General features: G+C 44.8%; 2 protein-coding genes across 4 annotated transcripts in view; one reads left to right on the top strand and one right to left on the bottom strand.

Annotated features, from left to right (window-relative positions):
• The first annotated feature begins 51 nt into the window (after positions 1-51).
• Positions 52-13073, top strand: part of LOC114879442 (DNA ligase 3) — a 25417-nt gene continuing 12395 nt past the window's right edge. Inside the window, exons 1-3 of one of the 2 annotated variants that reach the window (XM_029194359.2) lie at positions 52-251; positions 8961-9279; positions 9835-10131. In XM_029194359.2, coding sequence (XP_029050192.1) covers positions 8964-9279; positions 9835-10131 — 613 coding nt within the window. In that variant the 5' untranslated portion in view covers positions 52-251; positions 8961-8963. Of the gene's footprint in view, positions 252-7403; positions 7492-8960; positions 9280-9834; positions 10132-13073 lie in introns of those variants that run through there. The other variant, XM_046287909.1, reaches the window with a different exon arrangement.
• On the bottom strand, positions 2524-12274 carry LOC114879445. 2 transcript variants are annotated; one of them, XM_046287911.1, is made up of 5 exons: positions 11803-12274; positions 6424-6749; positions 4074-4252; positions 3774-3981; positions 2524-2978 (listed from the first exon to the last, which is right to left on the bottom strand). In XM_046287911.1, exons 3-5 carry the CDS (start codon positions 4230-4232, stop codon positions 2917-2919), a joined length of 429 nt encoding a protein of 142 aa, XP_046143867.1. In that variant the 5' UTR covers positions 4233-4252; positions 6424-6749; positions 11803-12274; the 3' UTR covers positions 2524-2916. The 2 variants fall into 2 exon arrangements, with proteins under 2 accessions (XP_046143867.1, XP_029050196.1); XM_029194363.2 differs by lacking the exon at positions 6424-6749.

Here is a 13073-nt window from a genome sequence, read left to right as displayed (position 1 = left end):
GATAGCAGATTAAAGCTTCAGTATTACCAACTAAAAATGCATGCTACAAGTTCATCGGTCGGTTACTTTCAGTCGAAAATTCGTGAAAGTAACGTACAGGGGGCGATAAATTTCTGTGTTAGGTGATTCAGCGTGCTCTTAAAATGACATTTCTGTCATTTAGAAAGCGTTTTTACTTGTTTTTGTGCTTATCAAATTTCAAGTGAACCCCCCCCCCAGACCGCTAACGTTTCAGCGAACTGTAACTGCTGGTAAGAATTTGAAATTTACCGGGTTTCACGTAGTTTGAGGTTATGAAGATAATACGAATTACAGACCGAATTGTACTTTCATGCTTTATACGTTTCTTTGCGATCTAACTGTACATAACTCAAAGATTGTGATTAGATGATTACGTTTAGCCGATTACGAAACATTTATCGCGATACGTAAGATTAATTTGCGTTTAATTTGTTTATTTTTCTCACGTGACGACCGAACACGTGTACTTTGTACAGCACTCTGCGCGCTCCGTTTATTTCTCCAAATAAAAAAAACATTAAGATTTTAATTTACCATTGCATAATAATTGTAATCATGTCCACTGTCTCTTTATTTTAATTAGTTTCAATGTTTTTTATAATTCATCAAGGACAATTTGCCAAATGAGTAGATCGAGGAAAGAGAGGCGGCCCCCCGTCGTAATACTAAATATGCATATTCAAAGTCAAAAGCCATTTTGTTTCCACGTATAGTTTATTTCGAGGGATTCCGATCGTTTCCAACTAAGTAATAATGACAACAGATAATTAGATGTATGCAGTATACACGATTACAATCTTTTTATTGTTGCTATCGTTTTCGTTACATTATCATTCCGAAATTACGCGATGATGCAACGTTTGTTGTCTTTCGTGTTTTGAAGTTGCACAATACTTCAATGTCAACATCTCGATTCGACTCGATATAACTCGATATCAAAGCGATATCGTGTCTAAAGATGTGACACAGTAAGAGAGGGGTATATCGTTTCTGTTGAGATATGATTTATGAAAGATTTCACGTGGATACACGTAGTATATATTTAAATTATAAATAGTGAAAATAATGTGTCCGTAGAAAATAATCGACGTCTAGTCGTGTATAAAATACAATTGTTGATTTGGCATAAACATTGATGCGTTCTCATAATCGAGGGGTGGGAGGTTGCGTTAATAAAAAGTAACGGTCTTTAGGATAGGGGTTAAATAAATAAAAAAGGATTACGTTTCTTTTCACGAAACAAATATAAATAATTTATCGAAGGGTGCAGGCGGCCTCTTTTTCCCTCTCTGTATGAATTTCGTTCACGTTATCGTTGATGCACAGATTCCTTCTTTAACGTCGAATCAAAGAGAAAAGAAATACCTCTTTCGAAGAAAACTGTTTCGCTATAAAAAGGAATACATTCTTTTTTGCTGTTTCTCTTTCAACATTATCCCCATTTATTTTTGTACTTTTTCTGCAGTGTTCATTTTAGAATAGACAAGACACAGTTAGTTTAATTCGTCGAGATGCATGCGATCCAGAGAGAAAGCGAGAAAGAGAGAGAGAGAGAAATTTGAATATCGTAATCAACGAATAGAACTTTTACCGTCGGTATGCACGATGTTTTCTTCTTATTATTTTTCTTTCGTAGACAATCTCGAGAATATCGAAGCCTCGGTCCTTGCACCCTTCTCACTTAAAGCTAACGAATAAATACCTATCCGCCATTTCGATTATCGATCGATGGCTGGTCGAGGACACTTCACTCTGAAATAAGATCGATACTTTTCATTCTCTTTTTCTTTCGCCGCGTGTTTTCGAAACGAGAAAAAATTGTGCAATCGTTCAGAGATATAAAACCACGAGTGCAATAAAAATCGTATGAAAAAAGAAAGAAAGAAAAAAAAAAGAAAAAAGATAATGAAACGTTTAAATCATCTTCTTATCCGTGTATCCACCACATTGATAACGAGTGAGATAATATAATTTTCGTATTAAACTCTTGGATCATTATTTTTCTTCGTCTATCCGTCCCCAGATAATTCCACAATTTTTTTTTTTTTCAACGCGTTTGAAATTGCATCGCAATTGTTTGAAATAAATTCTATATATTTCTTCGGAACATGTTCAGGATCGTTAATTAAAATTAGTGTTCTTCCGTTGTTGAGACTTCGAAGAGAAAGCCCTAGGCATTCATCTCCCTAGGCCGTTGTCTTAAGAAGTTTGATAATGAAAATTAAAACGGGGGAATGTAGTGTCCTCGAACGTATGAAATTACGTATATACTAGAGAATACTAACGAGCGAAACGCGTGTGCATTATCGTTCCTCACCGTGTTGCTCGCCACATCATCAATAATTCTTTCGGTAATCGGGACTCGATCCGAGCCAGTCGGAGTCACAGTCCTCTCGTCTCTCGATCGAGCAAACAAGCAAGAAGAAAAGAAAGAAAATGATAAGTGTAGGTAGGGCAACAACGTGAGTTTGTTGGACGAAAAAGGATATTCAAAAAAGACGGTGTCGTTGAGAAATTTTCATTCTATGCCTCCCTAAGGAAGGTTCCTAGGTAATCCCTAAAGGTTTCCAAGAAACTCTTCGAAAAACTATCCGAAGCGATTTTCCATTTTGCAAGTAAGAGTCGATCGAACGTCCATGGCTGTTTGCAAAGTGTGTTTTTATCGGCCGATTGGAAATAATGATCTCGCGTCCTTATTTTGTTCACAAGCTGCACCAATTCCGTCCCACCGAGAAAGATCTTCCCGGTGGCCCTCCGTTTCCCATATCACGTCTCTTGCACGCGGGTTTCGCATCGTTTTATCGAGGCAGAGAGGATGCGGCACCGTGCAAGAGGCTCTCGACCATTCTCTTGACGTGGTCGTCGTCCGCCAACCATTACGTTTCATTCATATTTTTAATTGTGTAGCTGTCGCTTCCGACCCATGTTGCAGATTTTGAAGTGGCACAGGGCCATATCTAAACGATCAAACAAGAGAAAAACCATAGAAAATATTAAGAATTATTCGAGAGAGAGAGAGAGAGTAAGAGGAGAGTTCGATGGGAAGAGGGTGTCGCGGTGAGAGAGAAATTCGTTCTAGCGTCGATCATTGATCGATCGAAACCGCTTCGATCTCGGCTAGATCTCAGGGTGGGGATCCATTACGGCGACTTGTTTTTCAACGAAGGAATCGACACGACCCTGACGTCACGTGAATCAAAAGTCAATTGGCGTAATCGATTGGTTTGCCGTCCTCTCGGTTTCTTCTCCGTTCGACGAAATCCTTGAATTCCCGGAGGGGGGGCACGAAATCTCAAACTATCCTTAAAATTACTTTATCAAGAATATATATATATATATCAAATATCCCGTGACATTTGATCACGAACGTTGCTGCGGCGAAAGGGTTCGGACTAGTTTCCCGGACTTAAGGAAGCGAATATACTTCCCGCTGCGAATAACTTGGATTTCGTCGGAGTTTCTCATCCGAGAAGCTGATTACAAAGCCGGCTCACGTACGGATCTCGAGTCTATTCCGTAGGTAATCGCGGTAAGGAAGAGAGGGCCAGCTGAAGGTTGCGAGCAATAGCTTCAGGACACGGAATCCGCGGTTGCTTTTCCCCTTTCCACGATTCCGCGAGCATATCTGCTCTTCTCGCGGAGTCTGCCCGCGTGCCGGCGTAGGCGAGGGAATAATCGAGAGTGACGGAGGGTGAAAAAACAGGGCGATTCGAAATTCTAGAAACACGAAAATAATCAGGACGAATACTCACAGCTGATCGCGGTACGTTTCGAGGGGCGCGGACTGATAATCGCGTTGGGCGTCGGAAGTTCCTCGATGTAATCGCCGTTTCTCGTCTTGGGTTTCGTCCTTGATTCCAGCACAGTTCCGATCATCACCTCCATATCGTCCAACTCCTTCTTCCTCTCTTCCACCTCTTTCTGCTCCTCGATCACTTGCTTCAGCTTGTTGAACAGTATCTAAGAACGAGCGGACCCGAATCTTTCATGAATCATCTCGATACGAGAACCGGAGGATGAAAAGAAAAAAGAAAAATGAACGCGGTACTTACGAATTTCTCGGCTTTGTTGATTAAGCTTTCGCTGTAGAAAAGCTCCGATGGGATCGGTTCTGGTTCTCCAACGACCAACAGGAGATTGTCGCCGGAGAGGCAGAACAACAGTGCCAGCAGACACAGGCTCGTCCGTTTTGCGCTGGACCTTCCCCTCATTCCCTTGATCCTCTTTGTCACTGAAAAGAATCGAAACGTTAGAAGAAAGAATTGTAAAGAAAAGTAGCAACTTGGAGAATTCTTTCCCCGTTCGAAAGTGGTGCGATGCGATCGAGGACGATCCTTGGGAGATTTTGCAGCGTGGCCAGCGTTATTGGCAATTTGAAAGTTGTTGATTAGCAGGGTACATGGTGGATATCAGAGTCATGAATGCGTAACATCGAGGCTCAAAGTGCGGTAACCGAGTTGCCACGGCGAAGGGGTGAACAGAGCTAAGGGATCGCTTGTCGAACCTTGAGAAACTTGGAGAAATCAGCGAAATCGAGAAAAGTTTCGATACCGTGATCGTTTTCGCTTTGCAAGAAAACGCCGCGTGACTTATCTTCGACGATAAGATGAATTGGAGTTTCGTCACGAATCTCTGCGTTTATCGAAACGTTCAAGAGGGAGCGCTCTCTTTTCGGTCCGTTCCTCATCCATCATTTTTCCTCCGAGTCAAGTGCGGCCGAGAATCGGCGAAACAATATTGAAATATCAAGGATCACTGTCGAAAATAATTCACGCGCCACGGGAAAAGTTCGAGGAGGTGGAGAAATAGTTTTCGGATTTATTTTTCTGCTCGAACAAGTAGATTCGATTCCCTAAACAATAATTGCTAGTCTTCCCCTGCACCTACGTTAATTGGATTCTCAACTTATCAATCGATTCCCTCGAAACGCGAAGAAAAGCAATTGTAATTCACTCGTTTTGTTTCTTTTTTATTTCATCTACGTGAAAAGGGAAACAGGTAACGAAAACCCCTTTGATTTTCCACTTGTTGCGTTCTCAGCCTCGAGTCTGACCGATGATCGATGTATAACTTTTAATGATTTTATTAAAAACAGGAACGCGAACTCCTGTTCGTTCGCGTCGAAATTGAACGATAATTAGTCAAAGCATAACTTAGGATGCTAGGTTTCCATTTGTCGCTGAATTCCGTTCCATTACCTATGGTTTATTAGTCCTTTATGGTGATTTAGGAAGACGCGATGCCCGTCGAACAAATATGTATACGATGTTACAAGATTTTCTCAAGGTTACTCTTCGCGGTCCGCCGTTTCAAATTTTTATGAAATTTCGTTTCGCACGCTTCGACGGAGGGAAAAAGGAGGAAAGAATAAAAGAAAAAGCGTAACGATTAAAATTATCTAACGATTGGTCTACGAACGGGACGCATCTGATAAGGTTGTTCGACTTCGATCCTCGTTTTCGATCTCTCTTAATCTTATCCGTTCCCTCTTTTTCCGCGGCCCAATGTTCTCTCCTCTCTTCTCACCGCCTGAGATCCGCTTGTTCGTTACGCTTATCATGGCAAAGGGATGATCCTCGATGACCCAAGAAACGCGTCAATTCATTCAGCCGGGTAATTTATCTGGCGACCCGAGCTGCTTGTTTGGACAGATAACATCGGCCAGGGGTGCGCGCAATTACGTTTTACATAATTCGACTCGCCTACGAAAACTCGATCGAGTAATTTCGAATACCATCCTCCCGATTCGTTCTTCCGCTATCGCTCCTCCCTCTTTTCCCGCCTCCGCCCGTCCATCTTTTTCTTTTTTATCATTCCTCCGTAATCGCGAATACGTTCCCAACGACGTTTTTCTCCTCGACGTAGTACAAGAATCTTCTTTTCTATACGCTTTCGTAATTCGCGGTTAATTAAACTCCGAATTTTCGATATGAAAATAATTCGACGGATTTTCGAGTATTACGAAGAATCAAGAAGGGGCGTCGTTTCAATGGACCGTGCCGTACCATTTTCCCCTGTCTCACGCATCGATAGATCGCGGACCAGACTCGTATTTATTCAGCGAACAATAAGCGAACGGTGGCCAGTTTCGTATTCGGCATTTGCGCACGGAAAATTGCCAACTAATTCGCGATTGTTCGAATCCGGACCGTTTTTTTTTCTTCCGAACAGATCGAGCGTGGCCCGATTGCAATCGCTTCGATCCTTCGAATATCTTCTCGATTCTTTCTACCCTTCGTTACCGAAACTTTCGATCCTCCGAACACCTGTCACACGTTCACTGCCGCGAATTTATTTAACCCTTCTATCAACGAACATTAGAAAAACGATAAGAATCGATGAGTAAGAAAAGGATGACAGTAGAAAAGTGTTAGAGTAGTTTCTTAAGGAATCGAGTCGTACCTTTGGTCAGACTTGGAAAGCCTTTCTCTTCTCGACGAAGAATCCTCCGCGAAACGATCGGTCACAAAAGCGTTAGAATTTCTTCGAATTCGTTCGAACGACGATAAAACACGCGTGTGTATGTATGTTTGCCACTTTTCGACGGGACGATGAGTGCTCGAAGAGTGAGCAGAGAGGGCTGTTGCACCCTCTATTATACTCTGAGCAGGATCCACCACCTAGCCGCCCGCCATCGCACCTCCTACCACCTGTAGGTTCCTACCTCGTCACGAGGATGCCTCCGCCGACGACGCCTACGTGCATACCGCGTTCATCTGCGTCCTTCCCTTTGACGAAAATCAAAACGAAAAGATATTTGCAATTTGCGATCGACCTACCGCCTCTCTACAATTCCGCGCTCCTTCGTGTTCTCGAACTTGATTGAAGGGAAACTTCGCTGGGAATTAGCGATGCCGATTACCGGTGACCCCGTGGGAGTTTAAACAATCGATATTTGTCAGTTTCCACGAAACGTTCGCGGGAGAACAGAATAAGAGGAAGGGGAAGAAACAGTTGCTGGTTCCAAGTATCCACGATGAAAGTTACAGGAATCGTAAATCCGTGGCACCGGGTTAATTCACGAGAGTATAGCTAACTCCGAACAGTTTGTTTGCTCAGGTTGGTTCGTTCTTTAAGAGCAGGCTTATGTCTTAACGCGTCGCAAAAAGTTGGTCTAAATGATATCGGAAGTTGCTACCCGTACCCTATCTCTTCCCTCGCCTCTTTGCAACTTCTTCCTTTTCTTCATCGGTTTTATCATCGTCGTGATAAATAAAGGATTCCAGGTAGGGATGGAAGGGATTTCGCGCGATTAGAAACCCTTCGAACTGTTCAAACAGCCGGAAAATAACGAGATTTCTCTTTCAGAAGAAGAATCATTCTTACTGGCGCGCGATCATTGTCGGTTTTCCTACGAAATCGAGAAGACCTGGTGATTCGTTACATCGAACGCAACATCTGGGACAGTTTGTTGAATTTTCATCGAATTTCGTTGGAGGATGTTCGGAAATATCCTATGGTCACCTACAGGTGGGCCTCTTTTCGAGATTCGTACGCGCAAGTAGAATAGGAACGACAATAGTCAGACGGACGGATGGCGGACCATGGAGAGAGCCACAGTCTTGTACTTCATATTCTTCTTATTTTCTCTAATTTCACATCTCTTTCTTTACAAATCATTGCTCCAATACATGAAATTCTTTCGTTTAAAACTCGACTAATTGTCTTTCCTTCTATTTACGACGACGAAGAAATGTTTTGTAAAAAGAATACCGTGGAACGCGTCGGGATTCATTGAAAGACACGCGAGTGAACGGTTAGAAATTGATATCCACGGTCACCCGCTACTATTTGTCGCTGTTTCAATACGACGGCATCGATGCCAACCAATCGGCGCGTTAATTGACAATAACAGCCCCTCGCCGCTTATCGGGCTCGCTCAATTAACGGCTTCCTCTTATCAGCGCAATTCTCGTTTTTTCCTATCTCTCGGTAAATCGCACGCCCGGCAAAATGGCGGAGCCGAGGCATCGAATTTTTGCCTTTTTCCCCTGGGGCTCCGATCGATACTCTTTCGATTTCTTTCAAAGACATTCGAAAACTTCTCTTTCGCGATATCGAATCAATCCAACGGAATAGAGACGAGGGAAAAACGTTGAAAGACGAATAGCGGAAATCGAAGCTTCGAAAGGATGACGCAACGCGGAGTCGAAGGTCTCGCTGAAACAATGTTTCGACGGTAATCGCGATCACGATAATTGCCGGGCGCAGTTCGAGAATTATCTTCTATGAGAATGTTCTCGTTGCACAAGTGGAATAATACAGGATTGATAGCGGTTCGAGTTCCTCGTTTTCGACGCATCACCGATGCAACCAGCCAATAGACGTCTTACATTGAAATACGCATACTCGCGATCGAATCAGGCTACCCCAGGGAAAATCCTCGTGTCCCGGATTTGCACCCTTCCCCATCGGCAGCCTGGGGGCGACTGACGATCCGGCGAAAGGGGCCTCATATATATAGGCGTCTGGCCCAGTCACGTGGGCGCGAATGTTCGCGCGCGAAAATTTGAATTGAAATTAAAGCCTACAATTCAATCTCGAGTTTTATTATTACGAATACCATTTGTAACCATTTCAAATGAGTTTTAAACGTCAGAAGGATAATTATATTTCCGAAAAGAAACGAAACTGTAATTTTAAAGGATACGCCGGACATATCCTCGACCTATACTACTTGTCGCGTAAAGCGCACCTCTACTCCTGAAATCACCGCATCGCTTCCGGTCACAACGGTTCCTAGAGTCTTTCGACAGTTTTTATTCGAACAACGAGAAGTATAAAAGCTAAGGAAAGAGATTTCGTAAACGGAAGCCCTGCAACTCGACCCTGCAACTTGTAAGAAAACGACGAAACGTTAGTTTCGCTTGAGTTTCGAATTCCTTCTCGTATACCTGGCGTTGTCAACCATTTATCCGGCTGGTCGTTCGATTTTTCAGGCAATGTCGGACGAGGAGAAGGAAGATGAGAAGCCGTTCGCGGTGGAGCGCGCAAAGACCGGCCGCGCGAAATGCAAGAAGTGCAAGTGCCCGATCGACAAGGACACGGTGAGGATCGCGAAGCTGATGGCTAACCCGTTCGCCGACGGTAAGATGAAGGCCTGGCATCATCTCAGCTGCCTGTTCGAGGTGTTCGCGAAACAGAGGGCCAGCACCAAGAGAATAGACGATCCCGAGCAGGACATAAGCGGCTGGGCTGATCTATGCGACGAGGACAAGGACGCGATACTGCAGAAGATCGAAGAGTTTGAAAATTCTTGTAAGAATCGAATCGAAAGAGCGTCGACACACGGTGATCTCGACGCCGGAGAACGATGTTTCTCTCGACGGTTGAGCAAAAATTCTTTTCGCTGCTTTTACCAGCTAACTCTTTTTTCACCCCTTCTTTACCTAACGTAACTCGATAACGAAACGGTAAAAGGCTTATCGATTTCTACTCGCCAACGATGTACATCTTTTCTGACCAGCCCTGTACAGAGTGATAAAGAAATTCGAATAGCTTCAGTGGCGTTCATCTCTGTCGCGATAACGCGACAGACGAGCCGTTTTAATTGCCGTTCAATTAGATCGGGGATATACAAATTGTATCCCATAAATCATCTTTCGAGCATTATCGCCTATTAGAACGATCGGTCATTCGATGATTTACGTTGCATCGAGCGTTAAATGTTTCTCCTTACGAAGATTAGCGTTGCAGTCGCGAAAGATTACTAGCAGCCGAGTCGCGATTAAGGGTTTCAGAATCGAGTCAATCCTAGGATCGCTTTCCTCTCGATTTCCCGAATTCTAAACGCGGTTTTCGTTTCTCTTTCAGGTCCGTCCAAGACGAAAGCAGCGGCGAACGAGTCGACTTGCTCGAAGAAACGCAAAGTGGTCGATTCATCGTCCCCTAAGAAAAATTCGAAGCAGTCGAAGGGCGAGGAACCGACGAGTTCCTCCGTCGATCAGAAATCGAACAGCTCGACGAAGGCTGAGGAAGAATCGCGAGGTTCGAGCAAGGACGACGCGTTTCACGAGTTCCAACGACTCTGCGACCATTTGGCCAAAGTCGACGCGTACACCGAAAAGACCGCTATCGTCAGGAAGATGTTGACCAAAGGTTCCGAAGGGGGTGAGTTCAGAGCTTTCGTAGAGCTGTCGTTAAATCGCACGTCGCATGAGATACTTTCAACGGAGCCTTGAGGCATCGGAGTTTTATTCTTCCCGATTCTAAAAGATCTCTAAAGTGGTCGATTTGTCATCGCTGTGTTCTCTTTTACAACGATCCTCCCCAAAATTCATTCCGTGACGCTGTGGAATTCATTCCACCCAGCTGTGCCCGTTCACGCGAATACTTTCGCTTTTTGATTCTCGACAACGAATCATGAGCGATTCAGGGTTGTTTCGACGATTTTCCGAAAGAAACTTTCAAAGCTACGTTCAGCTAAGAGTTTTTTTGTGGCTCGCCAAGACAGAAAAATCTGCCTTGAACCGAGATTTGCTTCCTGTACGCGACCGACTAGAATGGCCACGTCGATACACTGATTTTTATGGTACAATTTAGAAAAATTAACTAAGTAGTCCTCGAGGTAAAACAATTGCTCACCCCTGTCTCAAACGAATCTCGCTCGCGTTCATCCGCGTCGATTCCGTCGAGCGGCTGGTCGAAAATTTCGTTCGCGGAGGGGATACTTGTTTTTCATCCCTTATCGGAAAGCCGCTGGTGAATAGGGTATCGTGAAAGGGAAGAGGCGGTCTTTACGAGAGAAAGAACGTACACAGAAGCGTAGGAACAATTCTATCAATGGGATATCGGTTACGCTTTCCGCGTAAACATACTTGTCTCCTCTCCCCACCCTCCCCTTTTCTCTCTCTTTCTCTTTCTTCCCCCTTTCCCCGTCCCTTCCTCTCAATTATTTTCTTCCATTCTCCTCTCTATCCTTTCTCCCCTCACCCTCGACCTCCCTTCCGCCCGTCGCGCTTTCTTTTTCCATTCCTGCTGCTCGCGATCGTCGCGAACGTCTCGTTGCCCGTCTTTTCGTCGAGGTCGAACAAATACGATACCGGAATCGGATACAAGGAGACCATTAATCAATCGACCGTGCAGATTCCCACCGCTGGCTGACTGACTCTGCTCGTAAGTGGAAGATTTTTACGGGGTTATCTGGCTGGGGGACAACGACGAAACCCGATCTCGCTTTCGCACCGTTCGACCACCCGATTCGACGGGACATTCTTAGAAAATTCTCTCCCTTTATTTTTTCGCCGTAGATCCCGGAGGAACACTACCGATCTCAAGCGGGCGTTTAATTCGCGGCACGATATTGTTTTTGCAGAAACCACGCGGCGAGCAGTTAACTTCTTGACACGACACAAATTGCGGTTCGTTGATTCCTTTGCCGCGTCATATACACTTGACCCAGTGTTCTCCGCGTCGTCTATCGACGTGAAACTTTCCGCTTCCGAACGAGCCTACGATCGTCTAGCGAACAACCCCCTCTTTCTCGCTATCTCTCGACCTAACGAGTAGCACCCTTCGTTGCTCTCGCACGAAGGAAATAATTCAACCCAACGATCACGGACGAGCGCGGAATCGTAACTCTGTCCATGCTTCACCCTGATCGAACCCTGTCGATCCTAAGGGTGGTTCGCCGAAGTCGTTCGCCGAAACGCGACTCGATTGAAACTTTGTAACGCAACGAAACCTGCCTCCTCGGATCTAGAATCTTCCTGACGGACTTTGTTCACCTAAGCGATGATGCACCACGCGGTTAGATTCTCTTCGACTGTTAAAGATACTCACTGTGATGGATAAACCGCGCTCTTTGTCCTGAATTCTTCTTCCTTGGCGAAATCGAAGGAGATGGTACACGACACGTGAAACGGGCGAAAAATCAACAGGTTCCTTTCGTGGTTGTAACGCGAACGTTACAATGCGATTGTTCACCACCGTATGCGGAATCACTATCCCTCGATCAGGAACGTCGATCCCGGAAGATTAATATCCCTCAGTTCGGTTCGGTTCGGTTCGGTTCGTCTCGTTTCGAGACGTAGCTGATTTCTTGCGAAACTGAATCGCGGACAGAAGTATTTTTGTTGCACGCGACACAATCAAACGTTTTGCAACTATTGGTCCCGTCTACTGTGTTCTGCCGCCTTATAAGCTTAACCGCGTCCCCACCAAAGAGTGGCGATTTGTAAACGCGATGTCGAGCCCCTTCTCGTGCAGCCAGCTTGGCTCCAGACTTGACTCGTCCATTCTTTACCTCTTCCTCCTTCCTCTCTCCTCTCTCACCTACCCCTTCTCAATAGATGTAACAACGTTAATCGCGATTCACTCGCCTCCTACCTCTTTTAATTCGCAACCACCACCACCAGCTCCTTGCCTCCTTAGCTTCATCTCTATCCCTCTTGTCTCTTTAACTCGCTCCTCCCACCTGCCCACTTTATCCATCCCTCTTTTCTTTTTCTTCTTTCGAATTGTATTAACGAAACGTCAGAGGAGTAATCATTTTTTATATTTTCCTTCGAAAACAAAAGATACCGATTCGAGCCTCGAGAAACCGTGCATCTGTTCTCTTTTCATCCAAGGGTGTTCTCCTCCCCTGTCCCAGTGTCTTAGATAAGAAACGCCAGTTTCCTTGGATTTAAATTGAAAGAAAAATTTATCTTTCGAGCAGAATGGAGGAAAAAGTGGGATAGATTCTTGCGGAGGCCGAAAATATTATCAGAAGACCGCGAGTAGCCGAAACTAAGCGTATTTACGCGATAGCTCGCTTACGTGTTATCTATGAGACACTTGATAACGGTTTCACAAATATTGTTTAGTAATTACGAGTAATTTCATTGAGACAAGCGTGTACACGAATCGGGTGTAGGCGTCGCTGACCTGCTACAGTGACGTAACTTGGTCTCGGCTAAGGGTTGCGAGAAAACGAAGGAGAAACGAGGGAAGAACTGTGCTCGGAGATCGAGGGTCTGCGGTTACGCAACCGTCAGGCTTGCCAAACTCTCGAAGCCGACGCCGGGACGGAACGATTTTGACCCCTCCGTCTCGATGTCACCTTCTACGAT

The sequence above is a fragment of the Osmia bicornis genome, chromosome 11 (genome assembly GCF_907164935.1).
Source record: "Osmia bicornis bicornis chromosome 11, iOsmBic2.1, whole genome shotgun sequence".
Taxonomy (NCBI): domain Eukaryota; kingdom Metazoa; phylum Arthropoda; class Insecta; order Hymenoptera; family Megachilidae; genus Osmia; species Osmia bicornis.
Note: the sequence above shows the minus strand (reverse complement) of the source record. Positions and strands in the feature narration are given on the sequence as shown.

What these genes read in the sequence shown, in the direction of transcription:
- LOC114879445 (XM_029194363.2), bottom strand. An exon ending in TCAACAAAGCCGAGAAATTC is followed by an intron (nt 3,982 to 4,073) that starts GTAAGTACCGCG and finishes GCTCGTTCTTAG; the next exon opens with ATACTGTTCAACAAGCTGAA. An exon ending in GAAACGTACCGCGATCAGCT is followed by an intron (nt 2,979 to 3,773) that starts GTGAGTATTCGT and finishes TTGATCGTTTAG; the next exon opens with ATATGGCCCTGTGCCACTTC.